Source organism: Nelusetta ayraudi, unplaced genomic scaffold (assembly GCF_046127955.1).
Source record: "Nelusetta ayraudi isolate G7.1 ecotype Tasmania unplaced genomic scaffold, CSIRO-AGI_Nayr_v1 ptg000081l, whole genome shotgun sequence".
In the NCBI taxonomy this organism is placed as follows: Eukaryota; Metazoa; Chordata; class Actinopteri; order Tetraodontiformes; family Monacanthidae; genus Nelusetta; species Nelusetta ayraudi.
Genome location: NW_027466131.1, coordinates 70495 through 97948, shown reverse-complemented (window position 1 = coordinate 97948; position 27454 = coordinate 70495). Strand labels below are relative to the sequence as shown.

At 45.0% G+C, this 27454-nt stretch overlaps 2 protein-coding genes across 3 annotated transcripts; one reads left to right on the top strand and one right to left on the bottom strand.

Annotated features, from left to right (window-relative positions):
* Positions 1 to 37: 37 nt before the first annotated feature.
* On the bottom strand, positions 38 to 10600 carry LOC142900273 (arylsulfatase I-like). The gene is made up of 11 exons (XM_076044458.1): positions 10368 to 10600; positions 8565 to 8769; positions 7604 to 7743; positions 7218 to 7367; positions 6627 to 6701; positions 6372 to 6546; positions 5332 to 5568; positions 5074 to 5220; positions 3460 to 3598; positions 2862 to 3379; positions 38 to 2132 (listed from the first exon to the last, which is right to left on the bottom strand). The coding sequence occupies exons 2-11, from the start codon at positions 8754 to 8756 to the stop codon at positions 1707 to 1709; spliced, it is 2199 nt and encodes a 732-aa protein (XP_075900573.1). The 5' UTR covers positions 8757 to 8769; positions 10368 to 10600; the 3' UTR covers positions 38 to 1706.
* A 203-nt stretch (positions 10601 to 10803) lies between these two features.
* Positions 10804 to 25000, top strand: LOC142900280 (uncharacterized). 2 transcript variants are annotated; one of them, XM_076044475.1, is made up of 16 exons: positions 10804 to 10939; positions 12734 to 13022; positions 14265 to 14320; positions 15530 to 15720; positions 15867 to 16009; positions 18863 to 18997; positions 19683 to 19778; positions 19856 to 19919; positions 21016 to 21050; positions 21269 to 21374; positions 21705 to 22355; positions 22479 to 22641; positions 22881 to 23227; positions 23368 to 23432; positions 23540 to 23581; positions 24018 to 25000. In XM_076044475.1, the coding sequence occupies exons 2-15, from the start codon at positions 12927 to 12929 to the stop codon at positions 23573 to 23575; spliced, it is 2184 nt and encodes a 727-aa protein (XP_075900590.1). In that variant the 5' UTR covers positions 10804 to 10939; positions 12734 to 12926; the 3' UTR covers positions 23576 to 23581; positions 24018 to 25000. The 2 variants fall into 2 exon arrangements, with proteins under 2 accessions (XP_075900590.1, XP_075900589.1); XM_076044474.1 differs by having other exon boundaries at positions 24007 to 25000.
* The last annotated feature ends 2454 nt before the right edge of the window (positions 25001 to 27454 follow it).

Genomic DNA, 27454 nt, shown 5'->3' with positions numbered 1-27454 from the left:
CCTCCAGTGATCAAAGACAGAGGCAAGGTCAATTGACTTGAAACAACCTTTATTGACTCGCGGTGTGGAGATCAAGGAGGGTGAGACTCGGGAGCTGCTGAAGCGCTTGCTTGCGGTTTGTTGGATGTCGAGCAGCACTCAAGTATGTGGAGGCCAGGTGTCGTATCCAAACACACCGGGACTTCAAAGAGGTCGCTAATGCTCTGCCAAAACATTTGCACTGACATATTTCACTTCCTCCTCCGTGTCCTCGACAGACACTTTGGAGCGTGTGTGTGTGTGTGTGTGTGTGTGTGTGTGTGTGTGTGTGTGTGTGTGTGTGTGTGTGTGTGTGTGTGTGTGTGTGTGAGAGAGAGAGAGATGGCAGTAAGCAAGAATCCAGCCAATCCGACTGTGCATGTTCTTCACAGGACATAACACACACACGTCAGGACGAGTAAAACCTGAGCAGCCAGAGTCGACGTTCACAATCTCACTGAATGAGTTGTGAAATAACACGTTGCAGTGACACTTTCTGCCGTTGGCAGCGACATGCCGTGAACCAGAGCAGCCGTTGGTTGACGAGTCTCTCCTCCGGCTAGGAAAACAGCATCAGTACAAGGAGAGACTCGCTGGGACGTGTGACATGAAAGGGGAAAAATAATCCAAACGACAAACAAACAACAACCCCCCCCCACCATCTGCTACTCTTTGTGTTGGACAGGAAACAAACAGAATTGTTTGTTTTGTTTCACGGACACAAATTACAAATGGCAGGAATAAGAAACATTTCCCGTTTGTCTGAAAATGAAATGCTTATGTAAACAGTGAATCTGCATCTCATCAGCCAACATAGAAAAAAAAAAGACCAAACATTTTTAGTGCGACTACAGTGTCAGTCCTCTCATCAGGACTCCATCGTTGTGTGAAATTCAAAGTAATAGTTTAAAAACATAACATGTCAGACAGTGGACGCACAATTTCTAAACCTACCTGATGTTGGAATTTTTTTTTTCTTAAAGGAAGACAGTGTGTTAATTTATTCATCAAAAGTTTGAACTTATGCCTCATATGGAACACAATAATACGATAATAAAAAATAATCCTGCTCTTGTAGGGCAGCATTAGATTCAGTGGAGTCACTTGACTCAATCCAATCTAAGCTGTTGATGATGCATTACAATGTAATGTAGAGAATCGAAAAGTAATTCAAAACAATTTTGGAATCCCAGTCTCCTTTTGCCTTAATAATAATCTTTTTTTTTTAAAAGTCCCATTTTATGAATGCTAAATTCTCTTGACCCATGTTTTCTAACAACAATCTGTCCTTCCTTTACTTCTTTCACTCACTCCACTTTTCAGAATGTGTGTATGTGTGTGCAGGCCAGGACATTGGCTGTTTGTGATGTCACCAAGGGTGCTCATACTAAATTTGTACCTTATACCTGTCACCTTGCATTAGGTGGCTGTAAACAAAGAGCTACATAGGCTATTTTCTGGAGCTCCGTAGAGTCTTTGAACGCATCATTGATGTGAAATCAGAGATCAGAGATGATTTCTTTCTTCCTGGTGAAATCAGGCATCCGGCTGCTAAGCTCAAGGCGACATGGTCACATCAACAACATTACAAACAGTTGTTGTTTTTTTTTAGCTTGGGGAAAGACTAGTTGTGTGTTTGCTGATGTAAACAGAGTTCAGTGGAATTCACCCCAGTCAGCCGCCGTGGCTCAGATCCGGTTGGACATCATCCCGGTGTTGAGCTTCAGGAAGAACGACTGCAGCTTGCACAGCCGACACCTGCCCTCCTCCTTCTGCTTCTTGCGGCCGCGGCCCTTTTTGTACACGCCCTGATACTTGCCCTCCTGCTCCTCCTCGTCCTCGTCCACCCACGGCACCCAGGCGCCGCCGTGCCTGCTGGGGTTGGCCCGAGGGTCGTCGGGCGGGAAGTAGACGGGCACGGCGGTGCTGTTGTAGTGGGCCAGCCGGGCCAGCAGCTGCCGCACCACGTCGTCCCTGTGCTCCGCCAGGTCACGGCGCTCGCACGGGTCGGCCGTGATGTTGAACAGCCAGACGCTCTTGTGGGTGGAGTTCTTGCCGTAGGACAGGACGTCTCGCTCCAGGTTCCACCAGCGGCCCGGCAGGGTGGGCAGAACCTGGGGCCACCAGATTTAAAGAATAAGTCAGTCAATCAATCAATCAATCAATCAATCAATCAGCCAGCCAACCATTTGTACAGCACTAAATCACAGCCAAAGGCGTCTCAAAGCGCTTTGCACAATCTTGTTTTGCACAAACAAGAGCAAGCAAGGTGCGACAGTGGCTAGAAAGAACTCCCCCGCCGGAAGAAACCTAGAGAGCAGATCCAGACTCCAGAGGGCGCTCATCAGCTTTCACACCTTGGTGTGAAAAGGAAATGTAAAACTGAAGAGAGAGGAGAGATAGAAGTGGTCAGAGTGGCAGACAGGCCAGAGTGAATTGCAGGGTGAATATCAAATAATTTCAAGTCCCCCATTATATATATGAAAACATGTATGCAAACACATAAATATAGAAAGATATGTATAAGTATATGTACATATGTGTGTATAAATATGTACTGTTTGTGCGTATATATAAATAAATGTTATTGTATAATTACAGCAAAACATTTTTTTACATTTAAATAGACTTGAAGCATACTAGTGGACTATTTTTGCTGCTGTCCATGTAGAAAGCATCAGTCTGTGGTCTAAACTGGTGGAAGGGTTGGAGAGTTGGGCTTTTCAGAGGAGAGAGAATCAGAAGGAAGCAGAACCAGGCGCTGAAACGCTGGAGAGTCCAGGTTTGGTCTCACACACACTGCACAAGAAAAGCACGAGATGACTTGTAATGCAGTGGCCTACCTGCGGGGGGACCCAGTCTCCATGTCCTGGGTACCCGGTCAGCAGCTTCCAGTCTCCCACTCGGATGGCGGCCTGGACGGACGTGTCCCACACTGGGTGAGTGCCCGGACGGGATGTGGACGGTGGTGGCAGCTCACTCTGGTTCTGGAACACCATCCGCTTGGACCTGAAGTGCAGCTTGGGTTTGGGTTGAGGCAGTCGGGACTGAGAGAAGTTCTGGGCTTTGGCCCACTTGTGCTTGAGCTTGAGCTGAAGCCGAGGCTTCCAGGCCTTGGGACCGAATGTTGTAGTCTCTGAGGGCGGACGACTGGAGAGGCGGCGCCGCTGCGACTGTCTCTGGGTGTCCACTGGCAGGTTTTGTTTGAGTCTGTAGCCCGGCATAGACTTGCGCTTGGATTTGGGTCTGGCTTTCGACTTTTTGCTGGTCTTTATCTTGAAGGCTGACTTCCTCTTTGGCTGTCGCCTCACCACTTTCTTCTTCTTTGGCTTGTTTGAGGACGGCTTTTTAGGTTTGGTGCCTGGAACATCAGGCCGCCGAAAGAAGTTAAGTCAACACGTTCGGAGCGAGTCGTCCAACTCTTTGTGTCAGACGTCTTACCTTTCTTGACCTTGTCCCAGGCTGCTGGTTGGAAGACAGGCCTGTGCAGAGGGTCGATGTTGTGAAGGATCTCGTGCCGAGGGGAGTCCTTCCCTTCGCTGATGGCCGGCCAGACGTCAAAGCCATCCAGGCCTCGACTCTGACAAAAAAGGAAATATAAAATAGGAAAATTACTTCCAACCAAGTCTGTTTTCCTCATTATTCTCAGTACTGTAATAGTGTAATGCTTTATAGCACAGTCATGGTTTTTCTGTACGTGCAGGTGCCAAGTTTTTAAAAGAGTTTTGTCTTGGACTTTACAAAACCAACCTTTATCTGCTTTGGCAGTAGGAAATTCTTGGATGCGGAGCCAGCGGGGCTCTTTGAGAGCCTGAGCAGGACACACTGACTGGACAGTGAAATCAATTTACGTTTTAAACTCCAACAGCAAAAGTGTTTTATCTAAAAGGTCAAGAGGTTGGTGCAACGGTAAAACAAGGCAGTTTTACGGTAGCGCTTTGGCTTGAGCCCCCGGCTGAGGCCGAAGAGAAATGGATTTGAAATAAACAGCTAATAAATTGTGAATTAGCCTGATGTTAGAGATGCTTAGGGGGTCAAAAGAAAGAAACTTCAACAGAAGTCTTTGGCTCCACAGTCAATGAGACAAAAGTAAATCCTGCACGTCTGTAGCTGTGGACCTGGCAGTCATTCTCGATTCTGTTCTCTTGAGTTTTCCACTTTCACTGTTTTTATCCACCATGAAACCAGTGAATCATCACGACGTAACATCCCTCAATGCTTTTTGGATTTCTAGAATATCAGTATGAACAAATGCAGTACAGCACAACAAAAGCCACTTCGGTTCTGGTTGAATTCTCTTGAACCAAAATAGCTTTGGCTGCGTTCAGACTGCAGGAGAATCTGATTCAAATCAGATTCCTTCTCAAATCCAATTCTTAGGGTTGACTGTCCACACTGTTTTAGCAAGTGTCCAAATGGGATCTGGCTCTGTTCAGACTGGGCCACAATATTGACCAATTATCGACCGGGTGGAGGTGTCATCGAGTGCGTGTAGTGTGTGACGTCATGTAATTGCGACAGCGGCAAAAACTAAATGGCCTTGTTGCGCTACATGCCCTGGAGCTATCATCCCACACACTGATGAGGCAATGAGTTTCCTCCTCTGTCCAGGGACTGCTGTTTACTACTTCTTCTGTCTGCTCCATTATGTTACAGCTCCGCACCTGGAATGACGCTCTCTGGTCTGGCGCATTGGCTCTTGAGTCACATAAAGAGACGTCACGGACAGTCAAAACCGATCGGTGTGTTTTGAGCTGTTCAGACTGAGACGCATCTGTCCCAATGTGATTTGAAACTACCTCCTGAAGGTGGTTTCAATCTGTTTTGCAGAAATCGGATTTCATGTGACTTGTGACTGTTCAGACTACAAAAGAACCATCCGGTTTCAATCTGGATGGGCTGAATATCGGATTTTGGCTGGCAGTCTGAACGAGGCTTTTTTCTAGGCAGAAAATGCTACAAATCGTCTTCATCAAGATGCTCATGCTACTTGACTGGTACTAGTTCTTCTTCTGAAGAAGGGAAGCGAGCTGCTTCCCCCCAGGCCCCACTGACCTGGCTGATGTTGCCTCCTGCCAGGCCCACCAGAGTGGGGAACCAGTCTGTGATGTGCAGCAGAGCTTTGGACACTCGTCTCCGGCGCTTCAGCAGCGGGCTGTGGACAAAGGCCACGCCGCGGATCCCGCCTTCCCAGTACGTTCCCTGGAGAGCCCACAACAGGAAGTTAAAACCTTTCCACCTAGGCGCACGCTGAAGTCTGACATGGAGTAACAGGTTGACGCGAAAAAAAACGCAATCAAGTACTTTTTCTACCTTGCGACCTCGCAGCGGCCAGTTGCTGCCCCCGGTGAATGGTTGAGCCCCGTTGTCGGTGGAGTAGATGATTACGCTGTTGCGGTAGTATCCGTACTTCCTCAGGGCGTAGGTGACGTTGTGCACTGCCTCGTCCACCGTGGACACCATGGCGGCCAGCTTCCTCCTGGCGATGTTGGCCATGTCCCGGTAAGGGTAGATGTAGGACTTTGGCGTCTGCAGTGGCGTGTGAACTGCCTGCAGGGGAATGACGACACGGCCCAACGATGTGTATATTATTTCAGTAACACTAGGTTAAAAGTTCTCCGGAGATGCTCGGCCGCCTTCAACCGTTCTCATGGCGCACAAAGCAAACAGCAAAAACCTTCAAACTTTGTCGTGCGTTGCTGTTCAATTCAGGACATCGGTTCTGTTTTTTTTTCATCCCACATCAAGCGAGCCTGTTTATCCAGACAGACAAAGTTAAACAAATTTCCAGAGTTCGGCGTCAGACTTGAGACTCTCTGTGTGTCCTGCTTTCAGTCAAACACACACGAGCCGCCGATGCTCTCCAACATCCAGCCACAGACTCACACGCTGCTGTGTTTGTTGGACAAACCCAAATCAGCCCATCCAGATTGAAACCGGATGATTTTGAGGGGCTTCTAATTCATTTTGGGGGAGTTCTGCATCTTTATTTATTTTGTGAATGTTTTGTCTTGAATTGTTGATACATGGAGGGTAACCTGATAGGCCAGATGGAAACATTCCCAAGCCACTGCCATTTCAGATGTCAAGACTTTTATCTTGGAAGCAGGCAGCGGAAAAGCTGGAAGGTGACTGGAACGAACATTCTGCATGTGTAAATTTAAAACAGACCAATCGGATTTTGTCACCAACACTAGAGCCATTCTAATGGCTTTGGCCACCTCTTAACCCCGCCCACAACTCCCGCCCACTTTCTCCTGAATGAAAGCTGACTGCTACGGTCGTCTTTGTGAACGGGAGAAACGGATTCAGAGGGGAGAGTTTTTCGAGGTGGAGAAGAGCGTCCGGCTGACCTGGAGGGAGAGCATCAGGAAGAGAGGCCTCTCAGCGGGGTTGTGACTCTCCAGGATCTTGCGAGCCCTTTGTGTGAACAGCGTGGTCGAGTACTTCCCCTCCTGGCCCCAGGCCACACCCTCACCGTCGTGGAGGTCATATCCACAGGCGCCGGGGCCGTCACAGGACTTGTAGCTGCAGGAAGAATGAGGGAGATGTGTGAGCCGGAGACAGAACAGCAGAATCCGTCTCAGTTCCAACCAATTTGACAGCACCTGTAGTGATTCACACTTCCAGTCAAAGAGCCATAGAAACTGTCAAATCCTTTTCTGGTGGGCAGACATGCCTTCCTGGAGGGAGACAAACAGCAAATAATGCATAAGAGTCTTCCGTCGGCGCTCGTTAGTCGGTGCATTACACTTATCAGCCATCAAGACCAGTGGTGCCATGAAATCAGCAGGAATGTGTGGCAAGTCATGCGTGAACTCAGACTGGAATGCTAAATATTCCTCACAGAATTACTCTATAGTTCTTCTGGTGGTCAGAGTGCCTCAGGTGGACGATAACAACTGGGTCAGAAGATAGATCGCGACATAAATTGTTTTCATTGGAGAGCCATTTGCAAAGTGCTGCTCAGAGAAAAAAAAAAAAAAAGCCCATCCGGACCATCATCTATCAAGACATAATTTAAATGTAGTACAATTTATGGCCACATAGGTGTCACTGCGCCACCTGGAGGAGGAGATATCATGACATCACAGAAATCATGACAACGTGACAAAGCACTGGCTTCACTTCTGGTATGCCTGGCATCGTTTCCCACAGACTGACGTAGCCCCAGGCTGACACCTGCGAGCTCACCTCACCTGTAGAAGCCCAGGTGCCACTTGCCAACCAAGTGAGTGGCGTAGCCGGCCTCGCGGAGCCTCTCGGGCAGAGTGTCCATGTGCGAGGGCAGGCAGCTGGGCTGGCTCGGCCTGATGATGGAGTGCTGCAGTCCCGTGTGGATCTGATATCTGAGGATGAGAAGACAGCTGAAGCAACCACAGCGCCACCGTGATTAAAAATGTGGTTATTAGCATCAGCTGCATCACGCCACTTTGTTGACAATGTCGTCAGATACACAGCCAGTCGTGTTTTCAGTCAAGAAAATGCCCTTAGTTCTTTACAGGGGGGAAAGTAAAGTGTGTTCACACTGTGTGTACTTATGGTGCTTTTGTGGCAGAGAGCGAGGACCAAACAGCGTCACTACCTGCCCGTGATGAGCTGGCTGCGTGACGGCGTGCAGATGGGCTGGACATAGTAGTTCTCCAGCGTGACGCCCTCCGCCGCCAGCTTGTCCAGTGTGGGCGTCTTGATGGTTGGGTTGTGGTAGCCGATGTCATTGAAGCCCTATGACGGCAGAGTTGGAGTTAGGCAGAGGTGGCAAAAGCACTCACATTCTGTACTTAAAAAGTATGGATATTTATGATACTTTTGCACAAAATACTTTGGTAAAATGCACTGAAGTAAAATGTGAAAAGGGTTTTTTTTTTGTTGCAATTAATGAAACAGTACAGTAGTTGATCATTTTGCAAAATGCAAAATGTTTTGCAAACCTTATTTCAGCTTTTGTATTCTTAATATAAGTATGATCTAATAGTTATGACCATTACGTCATTATTAGATGTCTTTAATAACAGTTTTAATAACAACAAGCAATGTTTCTATTTTTCGCCTTCCTGAAATAGCTAGAAAGAGCTTCTCTAAAATAATCTCCCTCTAAAACTACACAACAGCACAGTTCAAATAGCTCCGCTGCAAGCAGCAATAACTGTAATAATAAGTGAATTACTTTAAACAATATTTGTATCTCTTATAGACTTTCAAACACAAATGTAACAAGTATGTTTTCCAATGTAAAGAATAGAACAGTGCAGATATTTGTGAACAAATGTAAGTCCTCAGAAAAAGAAATTCTCAGGAAAAGTACAGATAACTGAAATACAGTAACAAAGTATTTATACTTCGTTACTTTACCAACTCTGGCGTAAGGGACGGTGCATATGATCTGCTGCCACCTAGCTCTGATGTGTGGTACTGCAGCCAATTGAGCAGTCCCAAGTTCAGCCGATGAGTGAGGAAAACGCATCTTTTCACTGACACATCACAATTTGTTTCTATGATCTCCCGCAGCCGTGGCGTGATGCTGTTCCGATGCCAGCTGGACCCACCTGGTCATCGATGAGGATAAACACGATGTGCGGCTGGTTCTTCTTCGGCCCTCCTGGTCTGTCGCTCTGACTGTTCCAACCACTCTGCTTCGCCTTGGGCTGCTGGGCAAACAGCATGTCCAGTCTGAGCAAAACGCTAAGCACGGCCAGCACAGCAGCAGCAGCGGCAGGAGGATGAGGAGGGCACCACATCTTTACTGGAGCCCTGCAGGGGACAGCAGTGAGATTAAAAACAGCGAGACAGACAGATGGACGGGTGGACGGAGAGCCCACGTGGGAGCCATCTTACAAACGTTTGACTTGGCGGGCGTCAGAGAGGCCTTGCCATCGGTGGCAGACTGACTGTAAATCAGAACAGCAAGCTGTACTCACTAGCTAGCTTGGCCCGAACAATCATTTGAAACACTGCCATCTGGAGTAGGGAGGGCTCAAAACTCTGAGGAGGTCTCGACTGTTTTATTTTTCTTAAAAAAATATTGACAGACACCGGAGTCGAGTTAAAGAGCTAAAAGTGATGAAAATATTAGCGAGAGAGCAGCTTAAGTCTACAACATCACGACGGCCTGTTTGACAGTGTTTATGACACTGGCACAGTGTGTATTAGTTCGCTCACTGGTAGCAGCTCAACACACTTTTAATAGTCCCATTTCACACCAATTTTAGATCTTCATTTCCCACACGGGACGTCAGTGGAGCATGAGCAACACCAAAATTTTTTTGACAGAAACTCCTGGAGGACGGAGCTAACATCTGGCTGGAGAAGTGTATAATTCTTCATTTTGATGTCACAAAGGGCTGACATCACAAATGTGTTTCAGATAACTGTTTGAAAAGAGGAGCCAGCTGGAGAAAGTACAGATGGACTTTTTCCTGATAATTCGCTGACAGGACAGAAACACGGATTACTGTACGGAAAAAAACATGAGAGAGCTGAATTAAGCAAAGTTAAAGTAACATTTTTAGTGTAAAGTAGTTTTTGAGTCCGTCAGATCACATGATGGGCCACTATGTAAATGGCATGTAACACTTTAAAAATAGTTATATTGTCTAGCTGATTTCAGAACATTACATGCAGGTTTATGAAGCATTCCAGATATTCGAGGCAGATTTGCCCTCCAACTGGACAAAGAAAAAGTTATCAGCCGTTTTAAGGTTGAATTAATAGTTTCAGGCAACTTTTCGCTGAGGGTCTTGGTGGTAAAGCCTGAGACCCCACTGGAATTCTGTCCTGACCAACAGCATCACCATTTCTTTTTGGGTCAATCCAGTTATCTGTGTAACACAAACAGAACACTGAGTCACTGAGGATGTGACTTCTCTGAGGACGTCACAGTTTTACAAACAGCTCCAGTCCTGCGGGAATAAAGTGAACGCGCCGATTGTCCCAGTCGGCATCATCATCGTCATCGATCGACCACTACAAAGCCGAGTGCAACTGCAAGCACGTAATGCTGACTCTCTCACACTGTGTGTGTGTGTGTGTGAGAGAGAGAGAGAGAGAGAGAGAGAGAGAGAGAGAGCTCTCCCATCTCCACCACTGGGGACCAGGATGTGTGAACTGGTCTACTACTGGTGCAGATACTGCCCGTTATTTTTCTTGATTCGATAAAGTCTCATTCAATTTGAATCAACTTCAAAACGGGTTTAAAGAGCGGTGTATGTATTGTAAGTAGTTCTAAATGGGAAATACAAAAATTCTCTTTTACCTCGGCGGTAAAACAACACTCAGTTTTGAGCCTTTGTCATTTAAATGCACATCTCGCAACAGCAGCGTGTTGTTAGTAGCAGGTCTGAAATCAATACCTCGGTACTGGATCAATGGGAGTGACCGGCTCCTCTTCCTTCTCCGCGGCTCCTCACTTCATCCTCCGCTCTTCAGCTACTCGGCGGCGCGCACTTTGGGCAGAGTTGCGGAGACGCCGCATGTCCCTCAAGTTTCCACCGAAGGCGTCCTACTAGTCTGAGAAGACACTCTCCCAATGAAATACGACCGGAGTCGAGCCGACGACATTGGGCAAGTCACGTCTTCCGGTATGACCTGTCAAAACAAAACGCGCACCGCGGGCGTTGCTGCGGCTTATTAAAGACCGGAGAAACCTGGAAGTGAGCGCAAAGACCCGCCCCAACTTCTGGTTGGCCACTGCTCTTACTCCTTTCACTACTTAAGAAGCAAGGAGGGACGTGTCTCCTGGAAACACACACACACACACACACACACACATGCACAGTTCGAGGTCTAAACCAATCCCAACAAGTTCGTTGTGCGTACATATAGGAAATTCAGTTGCATAAAACTAGCTCAAGCTAAAACTTGTGCTATTAGCCCTGTTAGCTAGCCGAGTAATATGGAATAGGGTGACAATGACCCCAAAACGGTAAGCTGACGTTTGCTTCTTAAAAACAAGAAACACTTATGTATCATTCCATGCGAATGTCAGGGAGTACACATTCAATTGTTTGAACGTAACTGGAATCCCATCCAGCGCTGTTTACTTCGTTGACTTTTATTTTGAAAATCACCTCGTTGTTTGCCTTTCTTCAGTTCCTCTTAACTTCACATTGGGAAGGGATTGAGACCCTTCCAGTCCTTAGCTTTAACGATCATGTAAATAAATAAATAAATGAATAAAATAAAATAAATTCCTGCGTGTGGTGATCATTTTTCACCCCTCCAGCCCGCAGTGGCGACAGGCCGGGACCTGGCTGCGGCAGGCCGGCCAGGACACGAACCGAGCGGCCAGACTGCAGGCTGGAGGGTCGCAGACGCGCCAGCTGGCAGCGCGGAGCGAACCAGGAATTTCTGCTTTTTCGCAACGTTACTGTGCGGATGAGAAAAAGTGCATCGTGTCATCCCGACGCAAATGAGCATGAGTCAGGAAATAGGTCAGAATAATGCTGACTCACAAACGGTCGAGTTTTGTTTGGAGCGTAATGCGTGTGTGTCTCTCTCCGTGTGCATGTCACTGAAAGGTTCAGAAAGTGATTCAACGGAGTTCTGACGCTAAACAAAACATGGATCTTGCCTTTGAAATGTGCAGTTGTGAATCACCCCACGCTAACTGTTTAGCAAACCAAAATAAAGAAAACAACACATTAAAGTGGAAACAGATAACTTGGAATGTCGACGCCAAGTTGTAACTTTGCCAAGGCATGTTGCATGCAGACGGTTCTCAGTATTGCGAAGTCCCATGTGCCCTTCTCATGGTGTGACTTGACAGCAACTGACAGTGGATATCAACAGAAGACTCAGCAAAATTTCGGAGAATTCCTTTGGAAAAAGGATAATAAGGACCATGACCTTTCTACTGTCTTGGTGAAAGGATTTCTCTAGTACCTTTTTAAGACCTGAGTGCTTATGAGTCCCCTGCTGGTTATTATTTATTTGAACAGTTTGTCTTCATTTGTAAGAGCCGAAGAGTTGGCTGCTGCTTGATCTCGCTCCAGCAAACACAGCGGAGATACTGCTGCTGTGATTTATTGAAGGCCGAGTCCCTGGCAGAGAGCAACCAGAGGAGGAATGTTGCCACATGTTCTCCTGTCTTAAACAAGACTGTTGTTCACTCGTGCTTGTAGCGCACTCATTTTTAACCCCTTAACGATTGCTGTCTGTGAGGTTTATTCTGAAAGCCAACATGTAGCTGTAGGAGACGGAAACAGGGCCCGAGTCTGTGATATAAAACGATCTGCTAATAAAAAGGTTCATCACGGTTTAACTTAAAGATACCGGCTTGTACTGGAACTGCAACCGTCTGTCTTCCTGTCAGCAAGCAGTGAGATCCTCGTCACAGCCTGGCCACTCATCTCGAGCACTTTCCATTTTATTTTATCTAGAGAGAATATGATGTGATGTTGTAAATTGCACAAAAGTCTTTCTGCGAGAGCTTCTGTCAATTGTCCACTGACATTCTTCTTTTCTTGAGGTGCTCATACACCTCAAATGCATTTTTCATCCAGTTAGATAATCAATAAAGTGTTCTCTGAAGCCTAATTAAGAAATCATTAGGCTTACATTTAATCATAATGTACTAACGTGCTTATTATTTTCTCAAAGGAGAATAAAATAATTCCCCACAATGTTGTTGAATTGAAATGTTTTAACTATGATCAAATATTGACAGCTCTCATGTTACTGTAAAATATGACATCCGCCTCCCTCCCGCCTCCCCCAGTTTCCATCTAACGTAGCAGGAGTTGCTCCCGTTTGACTCAACTTCCCATCGTGCCTTTGGAGGAAGGGGGCGTCGTCTGTCCTCGTGGGTCGCACGCCGAATTGCGTGTCTGCACTGGAGTGTGAATAACAACAACAGCGCAGGTCTGATCCGGTTGGTTCACCGGCCGAGTCTGCAGGTCCAGCCGGACACGATGGAGGACGAGACGCTGTTGTTCCTCATCTACCAACACCTCAAGGTCCGCGGCTATGACAAAGCCGCCAAAGTTCTGGAGAATCAAGTCAGCCAGGTGAGTTCTTCGGTCCCGGTGTGGATTCATATTTTTCTCGAGTTGGTTCCGAACAGGTCCAGGTGGGTGCAGTGCGGCGTTATCAAGCTAGCGCTGCTCATAGTTTATTTTTTATTTTATTATTATTATTTTAAAATATCTATGTATATATTTTTCAATTTTTATTTCATCTTCGTTTCGTAAGAACCTGAATTATATAAAAATGTCATGTTAGCGTGCCATTGTAAGTAATGCTGCGTGTGCACGCGCGCGTGCACGTCAGGAAGGCACATGGCGAGGGAAAGAACATTTTGTTACAGGAGCGTCGGCTCCGCTCTGCTTCAGGCCTTTGAGCTGCTGCACACACACACACACACACACACACACACACACACACACACACACACACACACACATATGTTTTTTAACAATTTAGTACATAAGCTTGTTTTTTTGCATTTAAATATCCCAGACATGCAAATATGATTTCATTAAATGGCAGTGTGGCTGATGTTCGCATCACGTGTAGATCATTTTTTTTGCTAAAGCTAAATGTACCAGATATATCGCGTCTCAGCTGCAGGAAAAAATGCTGCTTTTGGTGTTGCTGCAATGCAATCATCATATTCCATGATTGTTGACCAAATGATTGACATAATCAGTGAATGTTCCAACCAAATTATAGATTTATTGTAGTTCTCTTTTTTTTTGAATTTGAATGCACCGAGATTAAAGCTATGATAATTCTTACGAAGCTGCGGCCAACTTTGTGTTTCGGTGGTTACACCAGTGTCTCCAGTTTGCAGAAGTTCACATGGAAAAGTTGTTCAAAACGCATAATGTGAGAGAAGACTGGTTTCAACAGCCACAGACATTCTCAAAACTTCAATTTCCTCTCACTCTCAGATGCTCCTGCAGACGGTTTCAATATCACCAGTATCTCCTACTATCCCATTTACTTAGTCTCATGCAACGGCATGGCGTGGATTCACTTTTATTGGGCATCCAAGTTGCAGAGTTCCTAAAGCACAGGAAATGAGCTCCTTGCTTTACCCCTCAGCCCCTCCACAAATCCACCATTTCATCCCCCCCCCCCTTCTGTTATCTTCATCACAGATCAAAGTTTCGGTTTGGATGAATTGGATGATGAAGGTCTAAAATCCTTGTGGATCACATTGACAGATTTCATCCTGTGTGTGTGTGTGTGTGTGTGTGTGTGTGTGTGTGTGTGTGTGTGTGTGTGTGTGTGTGTGTTTTGTGTAGGTGGAGACGCCAGTGGGGAGCTCCAACCTGCATGACATCTACACTGCCTGGATGAAGTGAGTGACATCTGCCTTGGATGAAGTTTAATAAGGAAGCCTAGTTACCAATCAGCTGCTTCAGTCCAGCAGAAATGAGAAAAAAATCACCCTGAACTTCCGTGGTTAACAGCCACGCCCTCCTTCCTCAAAGCGTCAGTGTCAGCAGAAGGCTGTAAACAGAGGGCTAAATTTGCTGTTTTCTGGTCGTTTCGATAGTGTTGGATGATGGATCATGTGAGGCCGCCTCACTGGAGTTCAGGGTGCAAAATAAAGTTATAGGAATATGAAAGTGTTCAATAGAAATTAAACATTCTTCACACTAAATCTGGCCAATAAATAATGACATGATCAGTGAGCTGGTCTGTGCAAACAGGAAGCGTTTTTTTTGCATTTGTGCGTCTCCCTGTGAATCCCCGCCTGGCCCTTTGCCCAGTGCATTGTGGGATTGGCTTCAAATCCCCCTCGCCCTAGAGAAGGATTAAATGGGCAGCGGATAAAGGACGGCACGACTGACCTCAGCCCACTTCTCTGATTTCACCGCTGTCGTTTTTTTTCCCCACAGAAGTCTTCCAATTCAATAAGCAAACCGTTGTTTTCATCGCCAGTGAAAATAAACATCAGACTTGATTAAAAGTCAGCTACTGTTTGTCTCCGAAGACTTTTCCCTCTCAGTCAAACACACTTGCAGACACCACGCCGCGTTTCCACGTCGTGCTGCGCCCTCGTCCTTCTGCTCATCAGTCAAACACAAACACATTCCGCTGTCAGGACGATTTTCTCTCCACTCATTAGCGTCCGTCACACTCTCCGAGCTCTTCTGCTCTTTCTACTCATAGGAATTCATCACCGCAGCCTGACGCAACGCAAGCTGTCAGGCTCCAGAAGGTTAAAACATTCTTAAGAAAGTCTTGAACAGCGTTGCGCCAATTCCTGCTTCAGATTATGTTCAGTGCCCTCTGTTTACAGCCTGCCTTTTTGGACCATCCTGGGAAAAATTAAACACTCTGGGCGGTGGAGCCGATACCTGGTAGTGGGCGTAGTTGCTAACCTGGGACATTGTGGGAAGGATCTCAAGTAAACGTGTGTGTGTGTGTGTGTGTGTGTGTGTGTGTGTGTGTGTGTGTGTGTGTGTGTGTGTGTGTGTGTGTGTGTGTGTGTGTGTGTGTGTGTGTGTGTGTGTGTGTATGTGTATGTGTATGTGTGTGTGTGCGTGCGTGCGGGTTTCAGGCTTTGCTCTCTGGCTCAAGATGCCAAGCAAGAGGCTGAAGACTCCACTGTGACCAAGGAGAGCATCAAACCAGACCCAGCCACTGGTGAAGAAGAAAAAGAAGAAGAAGAAGTAGCAGAAGATGCAGATGTCAAAGTGTCCATCAGCAGAGACGAGGAAGAAACTCACGCGGATGCTGAGTCCTCATCAGGTCCAAGTCATTTATTTATTTTTTGTCTTTATGCTGATCAGTTTTTGATAAAGATGATTGTTTCCTGTTTTTGCACCAATCTAAAAGTTCAATTTAGGTTTTTTTTGCCTTATGCATGCTGAGAGTGTTTTCTTGTCCTGCATCAGGAGGCGCTGGATGCGAGTCCGAGCTGCCGCCGCTTCCTGAAGGTGGAGCCATAAGAGAAAACGGCACCCTCGACTCCTCTGACAGCAAAGAAGAGGGAGAGGAGAAGGAGGACAAAGAGGAAGATGCTGGAGTGGAGCAGGAGGTGAGAGCACACACACACACACACACACACACACACACACACACACACACACACACACACACAGAGCTGCGCTAGTGATGTCACACTTGCATAGCCACATGGAAAATGAAGCAGACTTCCGATTGGAGGGTGGTCGGTTTAAACCCCAAGACTCTTTTCTTCCTGGGCCTTTCAGCAAAGTCTGCTCCAACCTCACACTTTTTCTTTCTTTTTATTACTCTGACTAGAAAGTCAACAAACTGCTGCCGTTGCCTGGAGAAAACGGTGGCACTCCTGCTGGCATTTGCAGGAACAACAAGAGAACAATAGGAAACTGAGCTAAAAGCGTCTTCACGAGGACACACGCTCAGAGTTAAGAGAGCCGATGAAAAGAGGCTCTTGTCTTAATGAACGGCCTCCCGTCCCATTTTCCTTCCACCTGGCTCTTTCCTCAGTGTCATTAAAAAGTCGCACGCACTGTGTTGTGCAACGCCTTCCAAGTGCACATGTTGTTATTGTGCTTTCACACGCAAACGACCCTGTTGTGCTGCCGCGTGCGGGTCTGGGCTAACGGTGCTAACAGTAACAGCAGCTCTGAATTCCGTCTGCTGACGTAACAGCATTGAACTTCCAGAGCAAAGCTGCCCAGCTGGTTATGGCTCATCAGGAGGAGGTGAGGTTTCCTCAGCGGGAAAGATGTTTTCACTTTGTTCCTGAGTGGCTTTAGCGTTTAGACTTTGCAAAAGAAACTGATGCCTCAAAGTGTTACCGACTGGCTAAACGGGCAGTAAAAATCAGATTGCTTGAACATTATGACTTTTTTTTTTTTTTTTTACCCAAAGTGTTTCCACCTGTGAATTAAATTTGATGGATTTTGAAAACCTTCCATCGTCACACACTCAAGTCGGTGTTCTGTGTTGACGTTCTTACTGTTTTGTTAGGCGGATCGCAGAATTTTACAAGTGTACCGTGTTTGGTTCAGGGAAAAAAAGCATCGAATAAAAGAGCCATGTAACCTAAAACTTTCCACCAGTCTGAGAAAAAAAACAAAAAAAATTAACTGAAGAGGCAACAAATTAACCATGAAGCAGGAAACCACAACCCTGTTAATCACGCACGCACGCACACACACACACACACACACACACACAGGCAGACATAGCTGTTGTCCAGTCACTGTAATAATGTGCTGCTGGATGGACAGTAGCCCCAGTGTTGTTATATGCCTCTGAAATACACACCGACACTCACACACACTTATGTCTGCCTGGTTAGCCTGGTGTGTGTGTGTGTGTGTCTGTGTGTGTGTTTCCATCTAAGTCTTGTCTCTGTTCCTTTCTGTCGGCTCAGTGATGTAGAAGTGCACAGTTTGAACAGGTCAGAAAAATTGATGCACACAAACACGCTCAGTTTTCACTGTTTGTTTCCTGTGTGTGTGTGTGTGCGTGCGTGCGTGCGTGCGTGTGTGTGTGTGTGTGCGTGTGTGTGTGCGTGTGCGTGCACGGTCGGAGGGTTTTGTCTCTGGCTGCTCTCTGAGTTTTAACAGAGGAAAAAAGATGATTCCCTTGAGCTGAATTAAAAACAGATGCAGTGATTTCCCCTCCCCCATTTCTTCTTCTGTTGTCCCAACTTTATTGTGTCGATTTCAGAAGACACAAGTAAGACAACCTGGCTCCTAGGCCTGCGTGTCCACATCTGTATCATAATGTATTCTAATGCAGTGCCTTACTGACAATACTATCCAAAATGATCCTAAATCCCTTATTCAACCATGACTTTACCAGTGTTGCCTGCCAATAACCTGTGTCTCCCTCCTCTCACTCAAATCCCCATAAATAAAAAAGTCAGTTCTTTACTTCTTTTAATGCTCTGCTCTTCATAAAGCCGTACAACAATTCTGGGAATGATCATTTTGGGATGTCACAGAGGCCACTGATACCTCGTCCAGGTTAGAGACCACACCCCTACCAGGAGTTGGCCCCACCCCCTGAGACCACCTTGTTTGGTTTCCTTTCTGAACATGTGAACGGTCCAGGACAACATCAGCGTCAGCAGAACGCTGGAAACAGACGGCTAAACGTGCAGCTTTCTGGAGAATCAATTGCGCGAGGCTGCCTCACTGGAGTCTGGGATGAAAAACAAGCACTAAAATTGGATGTGATCTGAGGCCTTTTAACATTTTACTTGCGTTTATTGAAATATCGTTTCCCTTTGCAGATGATGTCAGCAGGAATCTCTGTTGCAGAAGGTTGTAAAAATGCCTCCAGAGTTCTCTAACTGAGGCTGCTCATGTAGGAACCTTCAAAGGTCCAGTATGTCAAATTTTTAAGGAAACCCGCCTGACAGCATGTCTGGTGTTTAGGCCGCTGTCAGGCAGGCTTTCTTAAATACTGAGATTCCTTAAAAAAAATGGCGGTGCAAGATGGCAGCTAACTGAGTGCAAGACCCTTATTGCTCTCTGTATAATTTATATATTTGAGAAGTTCTAAGGGAAGGATAACCGAATGACTTGTACTGCGAGTATACACCTTTATGAATGTGTTTATGGGCATTATGTTCAGCTTCTACCGAAATAAAAATCATAAATCAAGCCAGATTTTACACACTGGACCTTTTAACCTTGTGTGGCAGGTGGATTGCTAGGATTTCAAGACTGAAACTTTACACTTACTTTACTGCACTGCTTTTGGGGGTTTGAGTGAGAGGTGTGTGGCGGGTGACTGTATTTCAGACGGCAGAGAGGTGTGTGGCGGGTGACTGTATTTCAGACGGCAGAGCGGGTCGTCTTCCAAAAGGTTGGTGGTCCGAACGCTGCCCCCTCCTAGCAACTGAACTTTTGCAGTTTCTCAACGGCCGCTTGTCCACATTTTGCAGTCGGCCTCCGTCAAAGAGCCTGGCGAGGAGGAGGAGGCGGGATCAGCCGGAGACAGTGGCAGCCAGGTCGACCCCGGATCAGCTGACCGGGTTGAGGATCAGCTAGCCGGTGTGACAGGCGAGGAGCCGCAGCAGGTATGTGACCCCAGGCTGGATTCAAAGTACGTGGCAGCGTGAGTCAGATCCTCCAACGAACCTCGGCTGTTCCTTCAAAGATCAGCCAAGACTGTCTCGTGTCGTCATCACCTCCCTCGTTGTGCATTCCACGTTTCTCTGTGCATTAAATGTTTTGTTCATATGTAGACCAGTGCTTTTCTCTATGTACTTCCTCCTGAAGTTCTGCTGCAAATCAGATTGATTTTTTTGTCCTCAAAGGACACACTGTCACACACCCCCGAGGACCAATGGAGTGGAATGTAGTCATGATGGCCCTCACGGTGCCTGCTCAAAGTGACACAAAATATCTGTCATCCCTCTGGAAGCAGTGGTGTAGATGTCTGCATGTGTTTTAAACTCACTTGTGTTGTTATGTATATCTGTGTTTTTGTACTTATTTCTTTTTTTTAGTATGGACCTAAATCTGTAATAAAGTTTATCAATCACTACACAGGGCTTTGAGTTGGAGTTGAAGTTGGACTTATGGTGAAAGTTGGGGCCGGGGTTGGGGTTAGATGTAGGGTTAAAGTTAGCTTTAACTCAAACCTCCAGCTCCTTGAGCCAGAAGCTGGAACCTCAGCAGGATCCAAACAGGACCTCACTCTGCACGCTCTTATTTTGAAGTCACAACACCCTGTTTATCACATCTGTCTTCTGCCGCCAGGACACTGATGGAGCACCACCCAACCCTGAGGTTACAGAGGAAGCCGCGCCACCTTCCACTCAGGAGGCAGAAGATGCAGAGGGCGGAGCTACAGAGGTGTGCTGTTAGTTTGGGATGATTGGCTGCGTTGTTGTTGTCGTCGATGGTTTTTCACCTGATGTTCTCTCCAACAGGACGAGATGGCGCAGGAGGCCAATGAGCAGCTGCCAGAGGGATCACAAGAGTCGCCCCCTTCAGGTATGGACAACCAATAGTCATCTGTTAACCAGGTTCCCGTTCATGTGTTGAATATGACCACTTACTGTGACTTTTTTGCAAGTTGAAGTTGTACTTTTTGTGACTGACAAAACTTTGAAACATGATTTACCTGCAGTGCCAATGATTGTGTTTCCATCCAAAAGCAGTTGGAGGGGAAAATATGATCTATTTGTTTGTTAAGGGTTTGAAAATGCATTTTTTTTAAATGGCTTTTTCACATGAGACGTGCAATAAGGCAGAAGTGCAGTTTAAAACAACAACAAAAAACAGAACTACTAAAATATGAATCTGACTTCACTCTCTCAACTTGAAAATAATGAATGTTTCTCATTTGATCCTCCCCTCCCTGATAAAATAAAGGCATAAAGGCTTAATGTGCCAACAGGGGATGTTGTTTCTTGAGAGAAACTGCATCCAACAGTTCTCATTACTGCCAGGAAACCTGGTTTTGACAATGAATACTGGATACTAAATACAATTTAAAACAGTAAAATTTATTGCACAGCATTTTATCTGTTCAATTTTTGTTTTAGATGAACAGACCTGAATTTTAGTTTATTTCCCAGGTTGTTGTGTCTCGGTTAGAACCAGACCATATTTATTTTTATGTCAGCAGAAGAAGAAAGCTCCTGTGTTGTGTTTCTAAAGGCCTTGTTCTGGTTGTGGACTGCAGACGGTTTTCAGGGGACGAGATGTAAAGTTGAGGATTAAACTCGGAGTGTCTTGGCATCGTAAAGAGTCTGGCGGCTCACTGCCAAAACTCTGAAACGCTCCGTTTTCCACGACGTCACCTTCATGTTGCTTGAGTCTGAACTCGAACCTCGTTAGTGTAAAATGGAGTGTTCACAAATTCATTTACCATCAATGTTAGTGGTTTGTAGATGTTGCTAATAAGAAGAGAAACAGGCAAAACAGAGGTCAATCCATCCATGTGTCCTAATTTACATTTCATAGACAAAATGAAAAAAATCATGCACTGGTATAATCAGAACATGAGTTTGTAACAATGGTCCAGGGACGACGGGAGTTGTTTGGTGACATCATCACTCAGTGTTGTGTGTTTGTCATGTTTCAGAAGCTGAAAATCAAACCGCGGAGAAACAGTTGAGGGTATGTTAAGACGTGATCATATTATTATTATTATTATTGTTGTTTTCATTATTATTATTATTATATTATTATTATTATTATTATTATTATTATGAGTTCAACTGGAAATAAAATGTAGCCTCATATTAACTTAATGAAGTGTAAATATGCGATGAAAAGAAACATGAGTGAAAAATACAGTTGTATGTCGTCACATCAAAGTCTTTTCTTTCTCTCAGGACGTTGACGACAGCAACATTACAGTTCCAGCCAAACCTGATGACCAGTTACAGACATCGACTACCTCAGACGAGCTGGCCACTGACGAGCTGGCCACTGACAGCGGTATATGCGCCATTTTTAGCATATTTATCACTGTGATTTTGGATCTTCAGCCATTAAAACCTTTATTTTTTAGATTCATTTCTAAACCTGTATCTGTTGTTGTTGACACTCCTCTGGCCTTAATGTCTTCACACTGTTATTACAGTACGAGAGAGATACATTTATCATCAAAGACTCAGTTGTGATTTCTCAGATCATTGTCGAAGTGAGAGATTAAAGATTTGCAGATTTTTTATTTTTTATTTTTATTAGAAACACACACCAGGTCTCTCTTTCTCCTCCAGTTTCTTCATCACTCAGAGGTTTCATATCTTCTTCCTGGTGTTGCAGAGAGGACGGTGGCGCCTGAGGCAGAAGAGCCACTCGACCAGCCTGTTTCCATCATCCTCAACATCCAAGGTGGAGACGGAGACAGCAGCCAGTTACCTCCGACGGAGGTGCCAGACTCCTGCCCGCATCCTGAAACACCAAAGAAGAAGAAAAAGAAGAGCAAAAGGAATTCGGAGACACCTGCTGAAGAAACGCCGAGCACAGACACGTCGGCTGTAGACACATCCAGCGATGCTCCACTGTCCAGCAAGAAAAAGAAGAAAAGGGACAAAAAGAAGCTGGATGAGGGGGAGGAGGAGGAGGTGATGGCACCAGCAGAGGAGGAGGAGAAGGAGGAGGAAAAGGAGCGGGAGGGGGAGGAACAGGAGGAACCTGTACCTGCTCCATCAGAGGAGAAGAAGAAGAAGGCCAAGAAAAGGAAACGGGAAAAGGACGAAGAGCCTGCGGTCTCTCCTTCAGAAGACACAACGGTTGACAGTCAGGAAGTGGAGGAGGAGAACGTAGCAGAGGCTGTGAGTCCGGCAGAGAAGAAAAAGAAGAAGAAGAAAAAGAAGAGAAAGGAAGAGAGTGGAGACGAAGCTGAGAAGGTGGAGTCTGAGGAGCAACCAGCAGGGGGCGACAAAGACCCAGACATGAAGCAGGAGCTCACAGGTTGGAAATAGAATAATTGATGTTCATCAATTAACAATCGTCACTGGCTGCTTGTTTTGTTCTGCCTGTTTAGATGCTGTTGTCAGTGGATTCTGTCTCCTCCTGCCTTCTCTTCACCTGCAGACTCGTCTCAAACCTCTTCGGCCAAAAAGAAGAAACGCTTCAGGAAGAAGTTTAGCGCCAAGAAGAGGCTGCGGCTCTTCCACAAAGCGGAGCGGATGAAGAACGGCGGCGAGTCCGGGGCGACAGCGGCGGGAAAGACGCAGCTCAAGGACGGAAAGAAGAAGTCAGCAGATGTTTTGACTCTGTTTCTCTCTAACTCAGATTTATGTATTCAACAGCAGTCAGCCTGACAAAAAGTGATCTGTTTGAATACCTCTGGCTGTCCTGTAGGCTGAAGGAACACACATAGATACGACGCAAAGAAAACTTCAAATATATCAAATAATACAGTCACCAAGTGTCGCATCCAGATCTCACGAGAGAAACAAAGTCAATTTTCAAACTTTTCTGCTATTTTTTCAGAAACAAACAAACCCAGGAAGCAGCAGCAGCAGCAGAGACACCTAAAAAAACGAAGTCAGTCAAAAGACCTCCACCTGAACCTGAGCGCGATGGCGAGACACCAAAGAAGAAGAAAAAGGTGAACACACAGCAGGAGGAGAACCCCTCCAAGGAGAATCAGCCACCCAAGAACAAGAGAGGGAGGAAGAAACAGGCGGCGGCGAGCGACGGCGCAGAGAGCAGCGAGCCGTCTGAAGGCCGCCTCACTCCACTTCCAAAGAAAGACAAGAAGAAGAAGAAGAAGGAGGAGGAGGAGGTGGTGGCAGCTGCGGTCCCCGTGAGCCCTGAGGCCCCTGCCAAGAAAAAGAGTAAATGAAAAAAAAGCAACCAGTTTGACCTTTCTGTGCTGTTCAGCGAATAAGTTTGAAGATTTATTTTTAAATAGATGCATGAAGTATATCGGAGAGAGAGGAGGATCACTTTCTATTTGTGCTCACTTTCTTTCCAGAGAAGAACAAACCGAAGCAGGAAGTGGAGGAGACCGAAGCAGTAACACCTCCAACAAACCCTAAAGTAAAAAAGTTCACAAAACGATTAAAAAAATGTTTAAAAATATTAAAAAAAACATGTTTTCTCAAGCTTTTTCTCTTTCTTTCTTTTTTCACTTCTGGCGTTCACAGAAGAAGAAATCCAAAAAGAGGCAGTGTGTCGACTAAACTTTGGTGAGTATTCAGCAACATGAAGCTCTGGAAAACTGATTATTAGCACCTTGAATTATTAGTCAGATATCATTTGTCACTGATACGCACTAATGCTTTTCCTCACACATCAGATTTGGCGGCTTATCAATGATTAAAAATAAGAATTAAGTAATTTTGAGCCGCGTTTCATAATTTTCACACTTTCACACACCTGCAAATCAAACAAAAACATATTTTGCTGAATTAATAAGTTGCCTGATTTGTTTGCACTGAGCTCAATGCTCAGTAAATTTTTCAGTCGAATCTAAAACAAAATTCCTTTAAGGCTACAACTTTTTCTGTGAATGTGATCCTCCTTTTTTTGGGAATGCAGTTTTATTTTAATTCGCTACTCTATTGTTTTGATGATTAAAAGCAATTTGACAATTTCCCTTTTGTTTCCACTGTTAACTAAAAGAGACCAGACGTAAAAGCCAAAAGACAATCGGATGTTTTGTGCCTTCAACTCCCTGAGCCGAGAAGAAGAAGGTTGCTTTGAAAACATCGCCATGTTCTCATTCTCTCTCTGACACTGTGAAAACTTGTTGGTTTTTTTTTTAGTTAGTTTCTCTTTTTTTGTTTCTTGACAATCACAACTGGAAATTCCTCATCTGGTCCATTGAAAACCCTTTTTTTCCTGTTTGAACCCTGAAGTTCAGAACTCATTTTATTTTAGTTTATCTCTCAAACAAGTTTCAACAGTTAGAAGCCAAACTTTGGACCTCAGGAACACATTTTGCATCTAAGACCACGTATTCATTCTTTGACTTCATAAATTTCATTTTTTATAATTTGAAAATACAAATCATTGTTCCATGATAGTCAGTCAAGCTGAACCACTGATCGGTGGGGTGATTTGGCCCATTCATTTCTTAATTATTATTTGGGACTGAGCCTCAGCGAAGGCCTGCTCTCATCATTAATAGTTAGAATTGATGACATTTTGTCTTCTGGATTTGAGCAGATATTCGTACTTTGATTTTATGTTTTCAGCATCATTTTGTGGCTAATGGTATACTTGCATTTGAGAAGCTGCAGTGCTGAATCTTGTCAGAGGAAAAATGGGGTGTTCTTCTAGTTCAGGTCACCCTCTGCTGGTGGTCATAGATATGACAGGTGAGGAAACTACGGTCTCCAAAACAACGTGAAAGGAAAGAAGGTGTGAAACATTTCAAAACAGGACAGTTTGGTGTTGGTGACGTCTGACCGACTTTCTTCGTTTGCTTTTATTTTGTTTATATTATTGGGATTCTTTCATTCAACGCTGTGAAATTCTGTTTCTGTCTGGAAATTGTTTGTTTACAGAGTTCTGTTGTTTACACACGTTTGCCATGCTGATCAAATGATATGAACTATGCATCCTGTTACTCTGAGGGAACAAAATAAACTGTTTGATATTTTTGTGTGCATTTGTGTGTCTTTTCTCAGAACCAAGAAATAAGAGAGCATAATAAAGCAATGATTCGACTTTTATTTGTTATCACTGGATTAAAAACAAATTCCTTCCTTTCACTTGTAGTATACCTATTCCCGAAAGAAGTGATATTTTTTGGGGGGGAACAGATGGAGTACATTTGATGGAATGTATTGTCAGTGATTCATGTCACTCACGCAAAAAGGCCAACAAATTAAAAACAAACAAAAAAATCACTTCAGTGCTTCCAACTGGTTTCTTTTACACTGTAAATATTGAATTGTTGGAATGTTGACACTTTAAAAAGAATGGGTCCCTACAGCAGCCTGAGTTGAGAAACATGCACTGTAATGCACTCCACATTGCTTTTAAACCTGAATTTGTGTGATGTAACAATAGATTTCCTTCCTGGGCAAAAAGGGTGATGATTTGCGTTGCTGAATTTTGGTGTAGAGAAACAATTAAGTTTAATTGTAGGAGAGGGGGAAGAGTGAATAGATGAGATAATGCAGGGGCCTTAGAAAAAGAGACTGCGAGAAAAAAAAGTGACAAAATGGAAATGCATCATCAGACCTGCTCAACCCTGTCTGACTGAAGAGGAACCAAATCACAATAATGCCAGGACAGATCCTTTCATGGGGGAAAACAGCTCCACACAGTGGTCAAAAGAAACTAACAGAAGGAACGTGGCATGAACATGCATTTAATGAAATCAATGTAAGAATAGATTTAATATGATCATAATTATTATGATTATTGTATATGTGTATATGAAAATAATAATAATAAAAAAATATATATATACATATATATATATATATGTATATATATATATATACATATATATATATATATATTGTATATATATATATATGTATATAATATATATATATATTACTCACACCCGCTCCTAGCACATGAGGAACCCCGAAACCCTAACCCTCATTCCAGCCTTAACCCTAACCCTAATGCCATGCTATGAGGGTGAAAGGTCAACTTTGTCCGAGAGACATGGGGCCACTTGCTGTTGCATCAGGAATCCCTGAGAGACAACCACGTAAAATTTGAAGGGTGTAGGGCTACGGTTAGCTGAAATTAGGGTTAGGGTTTCGGGGTTCCTCATGGGCTAGAAGCCCCAAATTTAGCGTGGACGCTTCTTGGGGGCTCCTAATGAAAAAGCAAGTGGCCCCATGTCTCTAAGACAAAGTTGAAATTTCACCCCGATAGAATTGCATTGAATTAGGGTTAACGATAAGGGTGAATTTGAATTCCTCCCTTAACCCTCAATCTCAAAAATGCGCGCTCCCGCGAAGTGCAAGTGCTGTCCCGATTCTAAGAACGTCAAGTTGAGGGACGAGTTCAAGGGCTGTATCGCCCTCAATATTGAGATTCTCCGGCACCACCCTTGGGAGTAAGAGCTACCCAGAAGTCATTGTGTATTTTCGCCAAGACATCTTCGAAAAAGATGGCGATGAAAAAGCGAGCTACAAATGGAAGTATCTTCTTAGTTAATAAAGATAAATATTACGAAACCATTGTATTGTCTTAGTTTAAGAGTTTTTTTATGGATTATTGACATCGTTGTTGCGTAACATTTTTTATTTTACTTTACGATGTTTGTCAGCATGACCGGCGGTCCTGGCTTCACGTTACTTGTATACCTCGTTGTGTAGCGATGGAGGACTTCTTCCTTTTTCTTTGTCTTTTTCTTCTTCTCCTTCTTCGTCGTCGTCGTCTTCTTGACAGACTGGACACAGTTTTGGCGTAAGGCCGCCCCCTACAGTCTGAAGACGTAACTGCACTTAAGGGGTGCCCCATTTCTAAGTCACAAGATACCCTTACACTTATTTTTGAGGGGCAAGATTGAGGGCTAAAAAGATTGAGGGTTAAGGGCGAGGATTGAGATTGAGGGAGGAATTGGAAATGGCCCAAAGGCTGAAGCTAGGGTTAGGGTTAGGGTTCCTCAAGTACTAGAAGCCCCAAATTTGGTGTGGGCGCTTCTTGGGGGCTCCTGATGAAAAAGCAAGTGGCCCCATGTCTCTAGGACAAAGTTGAAATTTCACCCCATAGACTTGCATTGAAATAAGGCTGAAGCTAGGGTTAGGGTTAGGGTTAGGGTTCCTCAAGTACGAGAAGCCCCAAATTTGGTGTGGGCGCTTCTTGGGGGCTCCTGATGATAGAGCAAGTGGCCGGGTTCCTCAAGTACTAGAAGCCCCAAATTTGCTGTGGGTGCTTCTTGGGGGCTCCTGATGAAAGAGCAAGTGGCCCCATGTCTCTAGGACAAAGTTGAAATTTCACCCCATAGACTTGCATTGAAATAAGGCTGAAGCTAGGGTTAGGGTTAGGGTTAAGATTAGGGTTAGGGTTCCTCAAGTACTAGAAGCCCCAAATTTGCTGTGGGTGCTTCTTGGGGGCTCCTGATGAAAGAGCAAGTGGCCCCA

Excerpts from the sequence above, each read along its gene's own strand:
- LOC142900280 (XM_076044475.1), top strand. The coding sequence starts at position 12,927 with ATGGAGGACGAGACGCTGTTGTTCCTCATCTACCAACACCTCAAGGTC. Across the intron at positions 16,010-18,862 it reads ATGCTGGAGTGGAGCAGGAG|TCGGCCTCCGTCAAAGAGCC; the intron begins GTGAGAGCACAC and ends CACATTTTGCAG. Across the intron at positions 19,920-21,015 it reads ACAAGAGTCGCCCCCTTCAG|AAGCTGAAAATCAAACCGCG; the intron begins GTATGGACAACC and ends GTCATGTTTCAG.
- LOC142900273 (XM_076044458.1), bottom strand. The coding sequence starts at position 8,756 with ATGTGGTGCCCTCCTCATCCTCCTGCCGCTGCTGCTGCTGTGCTGGCC. Across the intron at positions 7,744-8,564 it reads TTATCCTCATCGATGACCAG|GGCTTCAATGACATCGGCTA; the intron begins GTGGGTCCAGCT and ends CTGCCGTCATAG. Across the intron at positions 3,380-3,459 it reads CTGGGACAAGGTCAAGAAAG|GCACCAAACCTAAAAAGCCG; the intron begins GTAAGACGTCTG and ends CTGATGTTCCAG.